The 21,398-nt window shown below is 47.2% G+C and overlaps 1 protein-coding gene across 6 annotated transcripts in view; it reads right to left on the minus strand.

Annotated features, from left to right (window-relative positions):
* The window catches only part of GALNT14 (polypeptide N-acetylgalactosaminyltransferase 14), a 72,916-nt gene that overhangs the window by 14,320 nt on the left and 37,198 nt on the right, over positions 1-21,398 (minus strand). For all 6 annotated transcript variants that reach the window (XM_080587660.1, XM_080587656.1, XM_080587659.1 and 3 more), the window contains 7 exons: positions 18,320-18,418; positions 12,111-12,178; positions 10,298-10,363; positions 8,288-8,409; positions 4,511-4,598; positions 3,733-3,817; positions 2,871-2,974 (listed from right to left, as the gene is read on the minus strand). In XM_080587660.1, coding sequence (XP_080443786.1) covers positions 2,871-2,974; positions 3,733-3,817; positions 4,511-4,598; positions 8,288-8,409; positions 10,298-10,363; positions 12,111-12,178; positions 18,320-18,418 — 632 coding nt within the window. The remainder of the gene's footprint in view (positions 1-2,870; positions 2,975-3,732; positions 3,818-4,510; positions 4,599-8,287; positions 8,410-10,297; positions 10,364-12,110; positions 12,179-18,319; positions 18,419-21,398) is intronic.

Below are 21,398 nucleotides of genomic sequence, written 5' to 3' on the forward strand. Positions count from 1 at the left end.
TGGTAGCAGGGGGCCATAGGGGTGGCTTCTGTGAGAAGGATCTAGAAGCTGCCCCATGTTAGGTAAGGGCCCCGCTGCTGACCAGAGCTGAGCCAATAAGCGATGTTGTTTTGCACCTCTGTGAGAGCATATTTAAGAAAGGGGAAAAAAAAAATGCTGCCACACACTCAGCAGCTGGGAGAGTGAGAGGAGTGAGGAACAGCCTTGCAGGCGCCAAGGTCAGTGAAGAAGGAGGGGGAGAGGTGCTCCAGGCGCCAGAGCAGAAGTCCCCTGAGGCCTGTGGTGAGGACCATGGTGAAGCAGGCTGTCCCCCTGCAGCCCATGGAGTACCACGGTGGAGCAGGGTTCCACGCTGCCACCCGTGGAGGAGACCACGGTGGAGCAGGTGGACCTGCACCGACGGAGGCTGCGGCCTGTGGAAGACCCCTGCTGGAGCAGATTCCGGGCCGGATCTGTAGCCTGTGGAGAGGAGACCACGCAGGAGCAGGTGACCTGGCAGGAGCTGCTGCCCAGGGGGGATCCAGGTTGGAGCAGTTTGTTCCTGGGGGATGGACCCCGTGGTACGGACCAATATCTGGAGCAGTTCTTGAAGAGCTGCTGCCTGTGGGCAGCCCACGCCGGATCAGTTCAGCAAGGACTGCATCCCGTGGGAGGGACCCCACAGCACAGGGGACGAGGGTGACCGAGAAGGAGCGGCGGCGAAGAAGTGCTATAGACTGACCATAACCCTCATTCCCTCGTTCCCCTGCTCTGCTCGGGGGGAGGAGGTGGAAGAGGGTGGATGGGGGGGAAGGTGCTTTTGGTTTCTTTTCTTTGTTTTTCACTTCTCTAGCTTGTTAGTAATAGGTAATAAATCTTACTATCTCCCTATGCTGAGTTCATTTTGCCTGTCACAATAATTACTGTGCAAGCTCCCTGTCCTTATCTCAACCCTTGAGCCCTTTTCATCGTATTTTCTCTCCATTCCTCTTTGAGGAGGGGGAGTGAGAGAGCGGTTGTGGTGGAGCTCGGCCGCCCACCCGAGTAAAACCACCACACCCATGGACCCATCCATAGGAGCACACAAGCAAGGTCTCCAGACAGAGCTAAACACATCGGGAGGAAGAGAACCCAAGCGCCATCAAAGGCACAGCATGGGGCCAGCTGACTACAAGGGATGTCTCCTTGTGGGTGGCCTTTTGCAAGCCACCCCAGGAGAGATAAGAGCAGTGTGAGCATGCTGATCAACCTGGCCTCTTGCTGATAGCTCTTCTTACATGCAGGCAGCTCTTCATGTTTTAGACCCAGTGCAGCTGTGAGATTTCCCTCTATTCTGTCAGAGACCTTTCAAGAAGCTTTTATGAAGCAGAGTGGTGCAGTATCTCCCTGTGCACTCAGCCAAGCCTGGCCTCCAGCCTCCACAGAGCAGTCTAGGACAAGGAACCACTTCTGAGAAGCTGTCAGATCTGGGATGGGTTCACCTGACCAGTAGAAATGGTGATGAACCAGCAGACATTGCGCATCAGCTCCTCTGGCACTGCTGCCAGCTGAGGTTTGCTCAAAGGATGGCTGTCAAGGTGTGATCTGGTGGGTCTTCCCCTCGTGCCTAGAGGGCAGGCTGCTCTGGGACTATTTATGTCTCAGGAGCAGCCTGTGCTGGTTGCTGTTAGAGAGCAACAAACAGAGATGGACAGGGGGTCAGAGGCAGCACGTTTTCATTTCTAGTTGCCTTCTTAGATGCTTTGTTTGGGCCACTGGCTCCACAGAGGAGGTGGGAAGGCTGCAGTGCCTGCTTGGTTTTCTCAGTGGAGCAGATGCTTTGGGTCATACTGGTGGCTAGACACCCACCACAGAGAGAAAGTACGAGGGAGAGCAATCCAACTGAGCAATGAGATACAAATAAATAAAATATGCTGGAGGAAAAAGGAGTGTGAAACAAACAACAGTGCCAGGCAGTGGATGGGTTACTGCAAAGTGGCAGCATCTGTTCCTTTGGATGGCTGACAGCACTGCTATGTGTTAAGAAACAAGATTTTGCCTTCCTTGCTAGCCACACTCCCCAGAGGTATGAACTATTAGAGCCAGATTTGGATCTGCCTCCCTGCCATCAAGTGTCACCTCCTCCTTTCAGAGGCAGTCTATTGCTCTGACATGCAGCATCACTGCAGCTTCAGAGAGAACAGCCCAGCCTGATCCAGCTCTGCTTGACTCAGGGGACAAGGGACAGACTGCTACCTCTTTCATCTGCACCATCAAGTTTGTATACAGAAGCGTTCCTAATGTCCATCTGTCCTGTGATAACAGGCACAGGTGACTTAATTTAGGTAGGCTCTTAATCTTTTTCGTACACCTGATGTTGTGGGGGAGAGCCTGGCAGCCCTCAGCCAGCCAGCAACAGAGGATAAGAAGCCCTGATACCTTGCCACCAGTCTGCAACGTGAAAATGGAGCTACTGATGCAGGTACTCTGCAAATTCAGGGAGGTACTAAAGCCTTAATTCATGGCTTTGGAGTGTTAGCATTAGACATCACACATCATGCCTTTGCTTTATTCTTGAGAAAAAATAAGATGAGGAAGGCACAGGACAGTATGTGTGGTGCGCTCTCATCTGTTGGTAACACTAAAGATGAAAACTCTGCTGCTCAGGGCATTCCCCTATAGAACACCAAAGTAGCGTGGAAGGCAGGGGGTCCTAAGCACCAGCCACTGCTCAATTCCCACCTTTCATGGTTGTAGAACTCTTACTCACCTGAGACTACAAGTTATGAATGTAACTGAGGGAAACTTTGCAGAGCGCTTGAAGCCAAGTCCAAATTGGCATCGTAAGCACCTGGCATAGCTCAGGAAAAAGAACCAACACCCCAAGGGTACAAAGAAGAAGGGTGACTCACCAAAGTTCTCCCCACCCCAGATGTCCATGGCGTTGTCGTACTTCCCCAGGTGGTTGAACCAGGCTTTGTTGATCACAAACAGCCCCCCGGCAATGATGGGCGTCCTGCAGGGTTGGGGAGGTAAGAGGGGACAGGCTCTCATTCAAATACTGCTGCAGCACCTGGTTGTGCAGAAGAAACTCCTCCCTTTGCCCCTTCTTCCATCATCAGGACGTTATCCACGTATCTCCCTCTTCCCAAACAAGGACAACATGGCTCAAAAAGCATCTAAACCTTTCTTTCAGCTGCCTCAGTATTTTGCTGTCAATCATAAATTGCCTGGCACTTAATGACTGGCTAATGCACCCGTCAGCATAACTCCTACAAGCCCAAAGTTCACAGCCCTGATTGTAGGCTTCAGCATCAAAAATGCACTTAACGCTTGGGGGTTATTCACATGATGGTACTCACACAGGCTTTTTTTTGCCTGGAGCCAGCCTATTCAGAACACAGTTCTGTGGAGGAGGAGAGGGCAGAGCCAATACAGATGGGCTTTTTAGAAGCGATCACTAGCTGTGTGATCTTTATTTCAAAACAGGTCTATTTTTCATTCTTTGAATTAGGTAAGAAAAGCTGCACTAAGGGGAGGGCAGACCCAGGACAGCCAGTGAAAGCTCATGTTAATGCCAGCATCCTCAGGACAAGCAGGGCTTTGCTCTCCTGTAAGCTTCATGGGACCCTGAGCACCCCAGCACTGGGCCTTCTCCATGCCACCCATCCCAGCGCTTCACGGCTGAGGGTACAAGCACCAGGGCTCAGTGTGAGACAAGCTGCCTGTCCTGCCCCACATTCCTTAGGTGCCTCTTTTCCCCTCTGGACTTACTTAATGGGTTTGGTAGGATCAAGTCGTTTTGCTTTCTGCTCCGGGGAGAGCTGCTCCCATTTGAAATGAAGGCTCCAGTCAAAACCTAAAACCAAAGTAGAGAAGTACCATGGGGAAATAAGAAATGGGTATGGATTAGCAGGAAATTTAATCCCTGAGGCTACAGAATCTATGTTGGATGAAGTATTTTCTCCACTTTTAAATGACTCAGGCCAATGGAGATAAAACTCTTGGGAGACAAGTCAAATGACTAATGCATTTCATACTGCATATGAAAGAGAAACAACACATCGCATTACCATTCCAAAGCCAAGCACTCCAAAAACAGGAAAAGTCAGAATTAAAGCTGCAGATGAAACCTTAGCCTTGTAAGGTTTCCTCGTCTCCCCCCATGTACACAGATACACTCTCTCGTGGATACTGCACGCTACAAATAGCACAGGCACAAAGGCATACTAATAAACTCCAGAGTTGTGTCCACCATTTGATGTCTGGACATCCCCAATCTCCTCAGCAGCTGGGCTTTCAGTGCTGCAAAGGGTGGCTTTGACACAACCCTATATCCTAATCAATTGGTTTTTTTCCATTGTAGCAAACACCCATCCTCACGCCACGCCTGTCTATCTCTAAGTCAGCCTTAAAAGAGCCCAGGGAGCACTAAGGAGTGCTAATGCACCTTTTGCAAGGTAGCTGGAGGGAGCAGTGCAGTGCAGAGACACTAGCAGCTTGGGCTGGTATACACTCACACTACAGGATGGGGCCCATGGTGCTCACTCACCACCTCTGAGGTCCGAGGAAGCCGCCACATAGGCAAAAGTGTCCAAGTTGATGATGTCGATAACAGGGCTGACCACCCGGGTTGGATCCTGGAAAGCAGAAACAGAACGACCCATGACTTCAGCTCACACCATTCAGCAACTGACCAAGGGATGGCTCAAACTCCTGGATCCATCCAGCAGGGGGAAACTTTCATGTTGTTTATGCTTCTCATGGACAAGTGCCCGTTGCTGTCTCCGCCGCCGCCGTCACATCAGGTCAGCCCAGGAATTAATGAGAGCAGCACCAAAGGGCAGAGGAGCCCAGGGACATGCCACCAAGACAGGCTGGGCAGGTGAGCACCTGGGCGAAGGACTGTGCACTGCTGGACCACCAAACTCACTTCCCTTTCTGACTCTTGCTTTACCCACAGACTCCCCCTCCTCAGACTTGGTGTGTGCTCAGCGCCCAACTTGGCAGCAAAACCTCAGCTGGATGCAAACCTGTCTGCTTTTTGCACATTCGTCAGGGTATTCCCTTTTCACCTCCCTTAAATGCATTTAATTGAATTTCAAAAGTCAAACGACAAACAGGCATTTGAAATGACAGAGTGAAAACACAGCTGGTTAAGTAGTGCAACCACATTTTCAATATACAAATTAGGGGGATACAGTTATAGTTTTGCCAAAGGTGTGAAAGGGTTAAAACAAAGAGAGCCAAGTTGTTTTAAATAGTTGGTGGTGATTTGATTAACATCTTGTTATGGGCAAAGAGATTATACAAACAATTATGAACAAAAACAGGAGGAAGAGACTCTGACAGCTTTTGCTGGTCTCTTATCTCCCTTTTCCTTTTCAAAAATCTCAAACTCCAATTATAGCTCAAACTTCAAGATTTCACCCTCGCCAGATGAAATCTTTTTTCACAGCCATGAGGAGAAAAGCATCTGAGCACACACAGTCTTCCTCTCCCACTCTGAAAAGGTTTTGTTTCAGAAATTCCTCCTAACAAAAAAGTACTTGAGTGCAGCTAGAGGAAGCAGCAACTGAATGCCATGAGCTGTGCTGGGGAGTTGGGCTAGAGATCAGGTTTTCCAAATAAGCATTACAAAACTTGGCAAAACTTCTCACAAAAAAGTCCCCTTTACCTTTTGGCTATCTAAAATACTGCAAAGGTTTGATTTTCAGCAGTATGACCTTTTCTGTGCCTCACTCTCCCTGCCATATAATGAGGACATTTATATTTACTCAGCTTTCATGAAGGTGTCTCTGACCCTCAAATGAAAAGCACTGCACATACAGGAGCGCAGTACTGTTGCTATTATTTATTTTGGGTTAAGCACCAGATCTTAATATAGGCAGCCTCACCTTTCTGGTTTTCATTTTTTCAAGATGGGATATGTTCCCATGCCACGGCATGCTAGTATCTACAACACCCGAATCATCAGACCTCTTTCACGTGAAAATCTCAGAAACCTGAGAATTTCTCCAAGACATAGTTCAAAAACAAAACAAAAAAATTACCATTATTATGAAACTAAACCAGCAGCACAAAACTCTAAAAATGGTCCTAAACTCAAGCAATGTGTTTTAACATAAAAAAGACCTTGAGTCCAGCTTGTCTCCCAGCTTTATGTCAGTCATGCATTCCTTCTAATGGTCAACAAAAAGGGCAAGACGAGATGGTAAAGTTGCTCTTCACCTGCCTCCCCCACCCCAGGACAGCACCAAACTGGGGGGGGGGGGACTGGACATGGGAATTCATCATCCACTGCTTCATCCCATCAGCATTAGCAAATTCAATTTTGGGGCAAGCTCATTGATTCATGACATAAAACCACCGTACACTCAATTAGAGTTTTAGGAAGTTATTCAGTCAAAATGTGACGTTAATGGCTTTAGATATATTTGTTTCCTAAGTAAAAACAAAAGAGTATGTGCCCCCACACTCACAATCATCCAGTCACAAACATGTTTTTGCACAACAGGCATCATTGCTGTGGCTCCTCTGGACACGCACCATCCTGGACGCAGCCCCGTGGACCCTCACAGAGGGCACGCACACCTCTCTGCCACCCTACCCTCTCACTCGTTCCCAGGCTCTCTCTCCCCTCTGGCTCACTGCCATGTCCACACGCTGGGTGCACACTGCCTGCGTGTGAAAGGCAGCACAGGTCTTGGTGGGACACCATCAGCAGCCAGGAGAGCTCAGCACAGGGTTTGAGGTGCACCTACATGAGGGTACATGGTGGTGCACATGGGCTCCTGCATCTTCCGTCATGGGAAACTGCAGAAAGATGCTTTGCCCAAGAAAGAAAATGCAAATCAACATGCAAGGTGGCTCACAAGAGCATCGGCTTGCTTCCGCTGCTGGCTTGCTTCAAATCACCAGAAGCCAAACAGACTCTTTCTACCTGTAGCACAGTAAGAAAATGCTTCTGCCACAAGGCTAATCCTCATCGCAGTACGGCTCTTGAGCACAGCCTGAAGGTGTCAGCAGTAACATCTCTTACAGCTCACTGATCAATATTTTAACCCCGACAGAAAGGACAGGTACAGTGGGACTGGGCAGGAGGAAACTAAGCACCTGCTGCCCCTGTCCAGCTGCATTTGTGAGCAGTTAAAAATCAAACAAGCAGGACTAAAAGGAAGAAAAGAGCATTTTCAGAAACACTCCCTGTGCTGGCCTGCCTTCCTGAGCTGCCTCTCAGATCCACGATGCCATCACTGCTGCCACAAAGCATCAAAACTTCTGCAGAGATTCTGCACGTGGCGTCTACATTCAACCACCCCACAGGCGTTGAACACGGGGCACATTCCCAGAGCCATGTGAGAAAGCAGCTCTGCCTGCTTTTAAGTGTGGTTTCACAGCTCACATTCTCATAATTTCACAGGAGCTGCAATTGATAACACAAAACTACCACTTTCATTACATTGCCATTTACTAGCAGCACTGTGGGCCAACCTTCAAACCAAGGCTGGGACCTCTCTGGTGCTCTGGGTGCCAGCAGCACCAACTCCCCTTGTCCACCAAGAGGTCCTAACCTGGTGCTGCCTAGGTTTCTCCGGAACCCAGTGCCTTGGCTTCTTTCCTTCCTTTACCTCTTTGCTCCTCAGCTGCCCCTATTTCAACATAATTCGCTAATTGTAAAATTAGTGAGTAGCAAATACCAGCAATCAGGAGCAAGAGGTAGAGTAGCAGTGGGGGAATGAGGTACAGCAGAGGGAACCTGCATCCACACTGGGCACCCTCTGCCATCCCCCCAGGTCACCAGCACAGGACTCCAGCTAACGCGAGTGACAAGGCGCTGCTGAGAGCCTCCATGCACATATGTCTGGCCAGCATTTACACCAGTGAAAGGTGAGTGTCATTGTCTGCTCTGAAATCAGCAGAATTTAAATCCTATTAAATCAATTTATTAGTGGTTAATTTGCATGAAATTAAATTCGGCCCCTATTCAAGGAGGCATCACTCCTTTAAATCATCGGCACTGAGCATTTTATATAAGCCTAATTAAAAAGTCTGCTGGAGCACTGCCCGGTTATTCCCCTTTCAATGCTCAACCCACGCTTGCCAAGTAACAGCCCTACTGCCCCAGGAGACACCTCGTCCCACTGGACCACACTCTCTCCCACTTGCCTGCTGGGTGGAAGACCTAAAAAAGACACTTTGCACCCCAAAAGATCATCACTTTCTTATGCAGATGCCTGCATGCAGCTGGTCACCCAATGGTGATGATGGCTGTTAGGACAAAAGAGGGAATGAACATCAGCAACACATCCCCTAAGGGAGCACTCACCTCTTTAATGCGCTGCAGAAGTGGAAGTAGCCAGTCCTTATTCACCTCACAGTGACTGTCTAGGAAGGTCAGGACTCCTGCTTGTGCCACATCCGCCCCTTGGATTCGGGACCGGATCAGACCTGCTCCGGGAAACACCACATCAGCTGCCACCAAGGTGTCTCGGTAATATCCCCCTGCAGCTTTTCAGAGGCTCGTCACACACCCCATGGGCTTTGACCCACCCAAAACCCATTCAGATAAAACATGGTTCAGGTTCATCACCCCCTTCCCAGCACTGCAAGCCACGCCAACTGTTTTCCAAGGTCATCAAAGCAAATAAATGGCTCTACCTAGATTAACGATTTATGGCACCTATGCCAACCCTTAATTTGTGTAATTATTCCCTCTGTTACCTTCTGGGGCAAAAACAGGATTCAAAATGCTTACCATTGCAGGTAATAAATCTAACTCTTACTCTTGCAGGTAATAAATCTAACATAGATGCAACGTGTTAGATGCTAACAGCATTCACAATATCCCCAGGAGACAGAAGGGAACCTAAACACATCTTTCACCTGCCCAGCACCACATACGCTTGCATGGGGTGAAGCCAATTCCTCAGTAAGACCATGGCTTCCAGTGCCCCCAGTCCCCAAATGGAATCCCAACAGCTCTTAGCAGAGAGCTGAGGTTGGAACCATTTCGGGCCAGAGTTACACCTTTCTTGGCCTGCCAGCTTGGGCACTGCTGACCTGCAGCTCAACAGGAACACATTTTCTACCAAGGAAAACAAGGGGACAGTCAACTGGACAGACAGGAAGACACACAGGATGCTCAAGGGAAGAAGAATGAAGGCGAAACAGAGGTAATGCAAGATAGCAGCAAATATAAAGAGATATAAGGGTGGCAAGGAGCATGCCATGCAGAAGGAGGTCACTATCTTTCATATCAAAATTTCCTAAAGCGAAGGGGCCAAGGAACAGCCATTGAACAGGAGGGAGGGGGACAGGGAGAACAAAGCCTAGAGCAATCCCACATCTTCCCAGGTCATCTCCTGCAACACAGGTTGTCCCCATGTTGCTCTCTCCAGCATCTATGATCTTGTGGGTAGCCAGGGCCTACTGCATCACCTCTCCCCAAATCCTGGCAGGTCCTGAGGGAGACAGCGTCAGTGATGTACTAAGTGGAGTAAGCCCTTCAGGCTGGGTTCCCAAATCCTGATTCCTTTATGCAGTACTAATACCTCCAGGTCTATCCAGTATTGGCAAAGAGCATATAAGCCCATTAGCACATATCCCAGTCACACAGGAAAGAAATGTGTGAAGGAGGTGCAAACCTGTGGAGACCTCCATTCCCTCCTGCTAATGCAGGCTTGTACATCCAGGTGGTGATGCCACCCTGACACCATTCCTGCAGAGCTGAAACTTTCAGGAGAAAGCACACAGACAAGCCCTCTCTGCTCCTCAGTCTCCCCAACCCAATACACATGACTTTGATTTTCAGTATGGGAAAACTTTTTCTGGTTTTGTTTGCCTAATACTGCAAAGCAGGACTTGAAAATACCCATTCAGACTATAGGGTTGAACGGGAAAATGTCTCAAAAGGTTGCAAGCAGTAGCCCAATAGGGTATATATAAAGCCCATCTTGATCTTTAAAATATAATTAATTACATTTTTAAAAAAAAATCCAGAGCAGCAGCAAGAGCAGTTCTCATCTCTTTCATTAGATCAAACATCTTTAAAAAGAAAACCCAAGGCTTTGTTTTGCCCGTTCTAATTTTACGGCTAATAAGCTACAGCAGAGCTGCCTTGGCTATATTAATAGACCCATCTTTTTGGGGGAGAGAGGGTAGAATCCATTTAAGTTCCCAGCCCTCTATCATGTCTCCCTTTATCATTACTTTACCAGGGCTCTATTGGTGCACTCCCTCCACTACCCTCCCCACCACCACCTGCTCCATCACTCTCATGCCTCCCAAAATCTGCGTTCCCCACCACTTGTATGGGCCCAGGGCACCTGGCTCTTACCTTCACGCTGTCTGTTCCGCAGGCATTTCACCTTGGGCAGCTTGGCCAACAAGCGGCAGTCGTCAGCTTTGGAAGCAAAGAGGAAATCAATGTCACCTGGCAGCACTCAGGTGGCCACAGAAATAGTCCAGGGAAAAATTTGGAGCAGGGAGGGGACCCTGCTGCGGTGTGACCAGTCAGGTGGTGCACAGTGGTTTTACCCTTCAGCTTGTCACAACAGACAGAGCAGCAGTTATCACAAAAGCAGTGTAAACCCAGGGCATTTACACCAGGAATAGTTGAATTGCACTATAAAGTCAGTGTAGAAGAAGAGTTCTGGCCTTTTGTACATTAATGCAAATGACTATTTGGGGGAACTGCAGAGCATCATATAAGCCTGTGGTGGGGCAGGAAGCTCCTGAGGTGACCTGCATCAACCCTCCCAGCCTGACTTTCCCTCAGCGAGCAGGAGGAGGACAGAGCATGAGCTGGACTAGATGCATTAGCAAGAACATCCAACACAGCCCCTTTTCCTGCACGTGCCCATCCTACCACCTCCACAGCCTCAAGTGCATGTGCCTCTACCGTGATCCCTCCTTCCAGCCCCTGCCTGTGCATGCTCCTCTGAACATATTCATCCTGGTTCAGCAATCTTTGCTTATAGACATATCATCATACCAGTACTTCCCCACAACTTATATGTGGAGCTGAGGTTATCTGTGTGCACCAGGGGAGCAAAGGTGGCAGAAGTTTGCTATGTATACATGATGGAAAGTTGCTGGGAATAGCAGGAACCCGTGAGCATGTGCCATCTGTGTGCAGAACAACTGCGTCCCAGTGAATAAAAGGTCAAAAAGTTGGGCTCAATGATCCTCGTGGGTCCCTTCCAACTCAGGGTACTCTAAGGGGCTGACAGATGTGAGAAAAGAGATGCCACTGGGACTGAGATAAAAGCACCAATTGCTTGGAGTGGGTTGCAGGGAAAAGCTGACCATATGTTTAAAACATATTATGCAAATGTATGCATTTTTATGTAAATATATGCAGATTATATTCCAGGAGGCTCAGACTGTCACAAGAAAGAAGAAGGGGCCAGATGTAAGACAGCTGAGAAGTGCTGGTTTTGAGCAGCCAAGAGTTCCCAGACTTGCCTCGCCTGGCCTCCAGTGCACTGGAGTGGCTCCCAAGCTCACTGCAATCCCTGCAACCCCCTTTCCTGGTTTTGGTGACTCCCAATCCAGGCAGCAATGCCAGAGAGACAGTCAAGAATTGGATGTGCTGTGAAATCTGCCCCTAGCATCCTCCAAGGCAGTGCCTATTTATAATGTCCAAGAGCAAGGTGTATATATACCTTTCTCTTTAAAACAAACAAACTATCTGGCTTGTTTTTCACATTTCCTAGTAAATACTTATATTTTGCAGCTCCTTGAAATGTGAGTGCCATGGACCACTCAGTCTAGGTGTAGTTTTTTATTCTTTTTATGCCTAAGACAGACTTTTTGAGCACTTACTCTTTGCACCTGCATCTTCCACTAGCTAGCTCATTGTACCAGGTAAGATCTTTACCTGGGGACAACCAGGGCCATTCCCTGAGAGCCCTCAGGGCTTCAACTATGGAATTCTGCTGAAGATTGGACCTACTGATTTCACTCAAGTCATCCTATCAACCAGGGGAAAGTGGTAGGAGGATGTGGGCTGTGTCACATACAGTGCTATAGATGATGCATTTCAGAAATCGGCAACTCATGCAGGAATCCCTATACCTATTCCACTCCTGTTTACATTTGTGACAATCAATGAGTGGTTTCTGGTTAACACAGAAAGGATCACTTACGATCATCGCTGAAGTCATCCACCAGTATGATTTCATGGACAAGGTGCACTGGGGTGCGGTTCAGCACACTAAAGAACAAAGAGAAAAAATCTGTGACAGTGCTTGACCAACTCAACAACCCAGCAAACAGGGTTAGAAAAACCTGGGAACCAGTCGCTGCAAAAGCACAACCAGACTTGTATTTCCATAAAGGGTATATGAGAGAAGACCAAGAAACCGGTCTCCCACCCCATAACCAGCAGTGCCCAGGTATCAGCTCTCTGCAGCCTGACCCAAGAGCTGAGCACCTGATATTCTCGGGAAATAGGCGAGATCCACCCTTACCGCATTTGTGAGCAAAAGCAGAGCAGCCCATAAAGCCTGGAGGAAGAGGCTTCAGCAATCTGTACGGTGCACAAAGTTTCCTTTCCGTCACCCTTCCACCTCTCCTGGGGCTAATGACATGGTATCCACTGCCAGCAGGGCCAACACAGAGAAAATTACTCAGCTAAAACCCATCATTACAAAGCTCACAGCTGTGGCAGGACGACTGTTTTTATCAGTGAGCTGATTGTGCTTCAAAAGCTACAGAGAGGATAAGAGCAGGTTGTTGCCTGCCTATTTGATAAAATAAAGAGGCTGGATGACATGGCCCACAGCTCCCCCCAGGGGTACAGCCACTAGGAAATGTGTCTGAAAGCCACAATCTCCTCTTAATTACAACACCAAGGTGGTTCTCTGTATTATTGAAATGGCTGGACCTGTTCTTTCCCTCCCTCACACAGCACAGAGGTCAGCAGAACTACACATAGATACGTATAATCCTGCCCCAACAGAGGGTCAAGGCTGACTTCTTGAAGCAGAACCCTCAGGGCTTGGGTCAGCTGTCCTGGTGCTGTCCCCTCCCAGCTTCTCGTGCACCCCCAGCCTCCTCACTGGCAGGGCACTATGAGAAGCTGACACGTCCTTGACTTAGCGTAAGCATTGCTCAGCAAGAACTAAAACATCAGTGAGTTATCAACATTATTTTTCTCCTAAATCCAAAACACAGCACCACATCAGCCACTATGAAGAAAATTAACCCTATCTCATATGAAACCAAGATGATATCCACCCATTATTCCAAACCATTTGCATCATGCTCAGGTCTCGTGCATTCTAATACATCCCAATTAATCACCACAATTTTTACTGTCTTTTACGTGTATGTTCACACAGGTATCATTCCTTTAGTCTATGGGTCTTTGCTTCAAAATATCTGTTGAGTTCATTTTGTCCATGGCTTTGGGCTCCTTCTGTCGTAACAGTCCTTCAGGGCAAGGGAGATGGTGCATGGTATTGGATTGTTGCATGCTGAAGCCAGCTCTGGTTTCAACACTGCTTTATTTGTCCAGTCCTATCATTGCTGCACTTTGCTTGGTTCCATCAAAATTCATTCTTCATTAGTTTGGATGACTTTTACTGTAAGACCACTGATATAGCAGTGATGGCATACAGCACTATATAAATATAGCAATTGCCACCATAAAATACAATTCATGGACTATTCTTACCCCAAATCAAATCCCCTTGAGGTACACATCAGACTTCCCCATCCTTCTAAATTACCCACCAAGTGCACCCAGGTCCTTGACAGTAGTTTTTAGGAGGAAATTCTTCCCTCAAAGGGTGATGATGAACTGGAAAGGTTGCCCAGACAGGTTGTAGATGCCCCATCCCTGGAGTTGTTCAAGGCCAGGTTGGACGAGGCCCTGGGAAGCCTGCTCTAGGGGAAGGTGTCCCTGCCCATTGCAGGGGGGTTGGAACTAGACCTTCAAGGTCTCTTCCAACTTAAGCCATTCTATGGTTCTGTGACTCCTAAAAATGCAGAAAATGTTTTCAGGGAGCAGTTCTGACACTCTGACAGAAGTCAGCATTTTTTGGTCATCACCTGGAATACTAGTTGCATTGCAGAAGTGACTTGTGGACACTGATCCTCAGGAACCCGTTAATTCTCTCCATTGCACCATACTGAGATTTGTTGGGGGAAAAACAGGGAAGTGCAAAGAAGCAAGAGTGCAAAGGGGAGAGAGCTCAAGAGAGTGAGAAGGGGGAGGTTAAGAAAGAAAAAAGAGGGAGAGGGGGACAGAAGGAGAGAGAAGGAGAGAAAGAGAAAGAGAGAGATGAATCCTTTGGGAGTATAATAGGGGATTGCAGGGGCCAAGGGTCCCAATTATCAGGATCAGAATGAGAGCAAGAAGAAAAAACGTTCACCAAAATGAACTGCTTCGACAACTCAAAACGGCTAATTATGTAGAAAGTGAGACATCACACCAAGAATAATCATAATGAGCTTTGATTACACTGTGGCTTTTGCATTTCATTCTTTCAAATACCCACCGTGCTTTTTGAAATTCAAGAGTTCTCTTATGTTAACATCAAAAGGTAAAAGTGCTTATGGGGCTGTATACTTAGTAACCATGAGAGATGATTAGCAAAATAAAAAAGTCCAAGGCTTAAGCAAAAAAAAAAAGTCAGCCCAAAGTGCTAATTATAGAGTTTCTGAGCAACACCTGGCTTGTTTTAGCTCCTTTAATCAGACTCATTTCAGTTATGACACAGGCCCTACACAATGCCAACACGCTGCCAGAGGAAGGAGGTGCGTGGCTTTGTTATTTCCCTGTCTCAGGAGGGCCAGGGTACAGGCAAGGCGGCTGCACATGGATAAGGAGCAAGGTGCTGGTGGCACAGGACATCACTCCTTTTTCTTTCAAGTGCTGGGAAAATGAAAGGTGTGGTATTCTACCTGCTAATTAAGGATCTGAATATTTGATGCAGTACTCACAGTACTCGCAAAAGGACTTTTGCCAAAGTATGTGCATTGGTTTGCCAGTATGAGGGAAATAATTATGCCTCCCTATTCCTGCTCTGTGGCCTCCCGTTGCAAATCGGAGCAATAAATAGATGAATAAATAGATTTGCTCAGCAGAGGAAATGAGACTGTAACCTGTGGAGGGGTGCCACCATATTTCTCGGCAATGTTTGCGGCTGATGGGGTTCACCTCTTCAATTGCCACTCAGGGGGAGGACAGTGCGGTGGAGGCTCAGCATTTCCCTCTGAGGGGAACACCAGTACTGTGGAAAGGTACAAGGTGGAAAGAGAGGGAAGGAGAAGAGAAAACTGAAAATTTTCCCTAAAAGTCACTTCCGTATTGCTTCTTCTCTCCCTTGTTCCTCCCAGGGTTTATCCACACAGTGCCACCCCATGGTGCTAGAGGGTCACCACCTTTAACACACTGAGCCTCAGAGCTGGAAACAGGTGAAACTGAACACTGGTGCATAATAAGAAACTTGCCTAAGGTCACTCCAGTAGTGCCAGGCTCAAAGAAAGAATCTAGCGGCAGTTTCTGAAAATCAGATGTGCCACTTTGCTATTCACCACCTCCTTCTCTCTTTTTTAAGACACCCAGTCCCTACTACCTGGACACTTTCACAAGCAGAGTTGTATACACATTTATAAGCGCTGACTAAATTATTTGCAGAGATTTGGGCATACCGTTAATTTAACTTTTTTTTTTTCGTCTTCTTCCAACTGGCAAATGGTCAGAGAAATGACCATGGAACCTTTTATTTCATTCATTATTCCACACAGCCCGCTAGTTTTTCTCAGTAGTTTGAACGACACATACTGCTCATCAACAAAACGCTGCAAATGTTTGCAATGTGACTGGTGTAAGGGTTGCCTCAGGAGCCACATACTAGCGTCCCTGCTTCACAGGGCAGAGCGCTTGTATGCTTACCAAGAGCCAAGGACAACTACAGAGCCTGCAGCTCTATCTGAGCACACGGTGAGCTTTCAGGCTCTCAAGCCTGAAATAGCAACATTCCTCCTGCTCAGTTTCTCTTTACACACAGTCCTGTGAGAAGTGTTCCCTTAGCAGGACTGGTGCCCCGTCTCCCTTTGGTTTAGACAAGCCCAGCAATCTCCCTTTGCACCATTTCTTGCTCCTGCAACTGAGGTTTATAGACAGTATTCATTGTGCAGCAAGGATGGAAAACCTAACTTGCCGAGGAAATCAGATTTGTAACCCCAAATTCTTCTACCAGCCACAGACAAATCAGCTCTGTTTCTCAGCCCATCCACCTCCCACCTGGGTTATACTACGAATGCACCATGCTCTGCCCATGGGGATGTACCGATGAGAATGGGGTAGATGAGGGCCTCTTTAATCACTGCTGTGCTCAAAGTGTTTTGAGATACTTGGTCACAAGCTGCTCCAAAAGGCACAAAATAGTGTCAGGAGGACACTGCTTTTACTGGCCAATGGACAATGATCCATGTTATTACAGCCACCGTGGGATGGAATTATCTGGAAGACCTCATTAAACTAAGCATTTACTTCTGACAAATCAGTCAGAAGGCGCAGCAACTTAATGCACAGAGGCTGAAGAGGCAGATGAACTCTCAACTGGGTCCAAACACAGACAGGGAGATGGCACTGCAAGTAAAATCATGGCCAGAGAGGAGCAGGGCAGGAGCCACATCACCAGCAAGACTTGCCACCAAGGGCTGGTGGGCCTAGGGTTGGTAGGGTCAAAGCAAACCTCTGAGTGTGGCAACCAGGAGGAAAACATCAAACCCTGCTCCTGAGAGATCATATCCAAACCACAGGGACCAGAAGAAGTCCCTGGCCGTATCAGGGGAGTGTAGGATGGCAGCCATGGGAGAGGCAGGGGGGTCCAGGCATAAGGTCTAACATCACTCCTGACCATATCTGCCAGAACAGTCAGGTGCCAAGATGTGGGGAGATATGTGACTAAAGTCTGTCTGTGCTTCACACATTATAAATGCTCTAGAGGATTGTTCTTAGCTTTGCCTCACCATCCTTGTTACAGTGGTTTTTGGAGGATGGTAACCCCACGCAGGGCACCATAAAGGTAAAAGAGAAGGTCCAGCATGAAGGAGCTGGTACACAGCATAAAGTGTCAGAGTTATTCACACCCAAAATCCACACACCCTAGGACAGAGAAAGCAGTGATAGATAATTAAGTGTGAAGTGAATGAGATGGGATTGGGCAGGGAACCATAAAGCAAAGCAGGAATTCAATTTCAGGACTGTCTAACTCACTTGTGGCACTGGGTATGCTCACTTGAGGAAGAATGCTATTTCTAGAGGAGCATTGAGGATCTATGTGATGGCAAACAGGGCACAGCTGAAGTCTCCCCCTTGCCAGCAACCCAGTCTGACCAGTGCAGATGATGGCAGGGGCTCCCTGGGAAAGTCATGGTTTAACTGACAACTGTCCTGCAGGCTGGACTGCTTTCACATTGAACCCAGCTAACTTTCCTCCCCAAGGGCAAACAAGAGCTGCCCCTGGGCATCTACGGAAGCTTGGATTCTATGGCCTGACTTGCTGTTAGCAAAGCCTTCACTGCATGGGCATGAAACACACCTGCAAAACATTTATTATTGGCAGACAGCAGAGAACACACCAGCTTTCTATAGAGGAAGCCACTAGCCAAAACCTGGAGACAGGTCTCAAACAGGTCTCTTTGAGACCTCTCAAAGATAAACCTCGTTAAATCTTCCCACAAGAGAGTTCTCATCAAGGCATACACTGGGATTAAATGCTGATTTTAAAAATCTGTGGTGAAAATGAAGCCTTTACTCTATCCACTACAGCAAAACCCAGACAAGAACACACTGACAAATGAAAGAATGGCCACATGCCCAAAGCACTCCAAAGCCAGAAGAGCAAAGAAACTATCATTGAAAATCTCATCTGTGCGCACTCCGTTAGGGCTTCTCAATTAGCAAGCCTTTCTGGCATTTGATATGTCACTGGAGAAGCTCAAGCAGCGATACCAGAGCAGACATCCGCAAAATAATAGACCTCTCTAGACACTGGGGACAACACAGAGCCGAGCACTGGGACCCAGATGAATTTAAAAGCTGTTACCCCAGGCTGTGTGTAATCTCTTGCCTTTACCTCAAGAGTGCCCAGTGCTAGAACCTGCAAAAAGAGCACAGCTACTTGCTTCCTGAGCATCTCACTGTAAAACCTGCTTTTCAGAGACCAGATTGCACTCTAATTTCTCCTGGTAATTGTTTCAGATCATAGCTGGTTGGTCCAGACACTTTACTGCAGTGAGTGCAGACACATTCTGCCTTTATTCACAAAGACCTCAAGTCTGCTCACTTCTTCTAAAAGCATTTACAAATATGCTCCAATAGACAGGGAGCTCTTACCTCCGAATGGTCCTCAGCAGGGTAGACCTGGCCTCATTGTGGAAGGTGATGATGATGCTGGTTGGCGGGAGATCCTGGTGATAGCGCAGGGTCAAACACCTGGGGAGAGAAAGAGAAAAAGGGCATTCAGGTGCTGAAGTTCAAGGTGGGAGCAGAGGTTAACACAAGCATTAACACAAGCCATTAACACTACTTTAAAAAAAAATAACAAAAAAAAAGTTTTTCTGCATCTGTGCATCTGCATGAATCTTTTTTGAAGGAGTCCAGAAACCGTAAAGCAAGTCACTGAGGATTAAAGCAGGAAAAAAAAATTATTATTAGGAAGGGATGAGAAAGGAGCCACTCAGCTTGCAACCCTTCTCTAACCATTTCTTCCCATCTGGCGTGCTCTCTTGGAGCCATTAGGCTCCAACGCTCACAGGCAGTAGGAACACATCCTTCACACAAAAGGTGAGGCCTTCTTGCAGAAGATCAGCTGCAATTATACCCTGTCTCAGTGGTTTCGTGAGCTTCACAGGGATTTGCGTTGTATCAAAAGCATTGGGTTATCATGATGAGTATTTGTCTTTCTTAAATTGAACCAGCCATTTTGTAGATACTTGCTCCATCAGGACAGAAATAAATGCTCATAATAGTTTATTCTCACATTTGATTTATACCAAATACAGAGTTCTGAACCTACAATCAGCACAGAGAAAAAAAGTGGAGAAAAAAAAAAAAAGATCTCCAGAAATTATTTCCTGAACACAATTTTGCAACTTTGCTTTCCAGCATTCCTGGACACACATGCAGACTGGTCCAAGAGCAGTCAAAACTTGACAACTGAAGCTTTGCAACCTGCAGCTTTTGGCTTGTCTTCCTAGGTCACTGTCAGCCTTAAGATGACATACCACTGGCAGCAGTGTGTCCCACACCCAACCAAAAGAGGTCTCCATCACAGCAATCGTGCTTGTTCAACAGGTTACATAATTCCAATAATAATAATAATAATAATAAAAGACATCTTGGGTGGGACAAAATATTTGCAAGCTCACCCTAAATCAGCTGTTGTCAGTAGCACGCTTCAGCTGAGCTCTGCCAACCCAACCTCACGAGACGCAAACTGCTGCCACTGCAGCGTGTGGTTTGCTGCACACAGGCTCAACTCTCCTGTGCTTTGCAGAGCTGCAGTGACAGACTAGGACAATTGCTCTCCCCGCGCTACTTGTACACAATTATCTGCCAGCTGTTCCAGGCTGGGTCTTTCCACCCGCTTCCAGCACAGCACTCGGCAGTGGGGGTCTGCGTAGCAAATAACGGAAGGTATTTCAGGGAAAGAACAAAGGGAGGTGGAAAGTACTAAGTCATCAAAACGTTACTACGATAGTTAAGAAGCTAATATACAATGCCACGGTGCATGCATGATGTATCAGCCACCCGTGGGAGCGCTGCAGATATTGCACGCTGGCTGAGCCTGCAGCGATGCAATGAAGGCTCCTGTAGGTGACAATAACTTGTCTTTAAAAGTCCGGATTTGTATGCATTACATCTTCCTAATTAGACAACATGCATGCAGGAAACACTGAAACTTCCTATACGAACCCATCCAAAGCTCTACAACCCACTCCTAACTTCTGTTTAATAAGGCTTGTAACTTCCCAAAGATGTGATGGATGGCTGAGCTGCCACTACTGAGTGCAGTAGTGCAGCAAGCGCTGCTACTTGGACCCAGCAAAACCTCCATCAACACCTAGACTTGGTATTTCCTCCAGTTGGCCCCTTTCCCCCCCACACACAATTTAACAGCAGCTACACATCCTGGCTCCTGAGAAGGCAAATTTCAGTTTAAGTTGTTGACTTTGAGTGGTTTTTGGCTCTCGCTTAGGTAATAAAAACCACAGCTTGGAAAAGCATTAAATCCAGCATGTCCAGAATTATTTTGTGTGACAATTACATCTGGGGTAATTTCAATTTAATACCTCACTGCAAGTGAAAATTGCAGTATGCAGCCCTAAAATTGCTGTAATAATGAAGATAAACCTGCTACGAGCTGCCTGTGCTACCTCAGGCTGTCACTAGATAAATGTTTTGTGCTGCTTATGGTATTTCATAGGTCACCCAATTGAACAACAACAACCAAAAAAACCAAAAGCAAAAACACCCACAACATTTTCAGGAAACCAATGAAAGAAAGCTTGAAGGATATATTTTTCAGGTTGTTCCTAAAAATACACACACACAAAAATAATATGTTATTAGCACCAGCTCAGAGCAGCTGGCACCCACGAGGCTGGGGGCTGAAGGCTCCCACTCCAACCACCCTGGAGACAACACCCAGCTGGAGAGCCAATTAGTATTTCCTCCTAAAAGCCAAGAAGTCAAGCTTTCACTTAATGGTAAGTTTCACTTTTCTGTTTGAAGGTTATTTCCCATTCAAATTTTAAATAATTTCTGAGTAAGTTGTTTATGGAAGGGACATGCTGGCTGCAGACACCCTAGGAATGGCGCTTTGAAAATCCCAGCCCAAATGGGCCACTTGCTGTTATTTCCTTCAGGGCAGAACATCCTTTCTCCATATTACCAATATGCTGCTAATAGCTTAGGAATAAACTACAGCGCACCTGTCTGTGAAGACAACGAGCAGACAGCCCGAGTCCTGCACTCAGCACAGGAACCACAAACCCTCTTGCAAAATCCCAATCTTTGAGGGCTCCTCAGTGCCTCACAGACTTTCAAAGACCCCATTCTGAAGACATTTTTCTTGGGTTGTTTTAATCCTCGTGCTTCTGGTCAGAGACCATGCTATTGTACCCCCCATCTGAAACAGGATGTGTTCACACCACTGCTGATGGACAAACCTACAAGCACTTTAGCTTCCAGCTGACTTTCCTTGACACTGGTCACCTCTCCAAGCTTGACATGCCACCTGAGAGAAGACGCGTGCAAGAGTCACAGCAATGCAACACCCATGAGCTGAGTAGTAAGGACTCAGACACTCTGCCAGAAGCAGAGAAGAACTTGGTGGAAAAAAGGTAAACAAATACAAATTCCTTTTAGGTCACAGAAAAAGTAAACTAAATTAATTACACAGATCTCAAAG

Source organism: Anser brachyrhynchus (assembly GCF_964034855.1).
Source record: "Anser brachyrhynchus genome assembly, chromosome: 3".
In the NCBI taxonomy this organism is placed as follows: Eukaryota; Metazoa; Chordata; class Aves; order Anseriformes; family Anatidae; genus Anser; species Anser brachyrhynchus.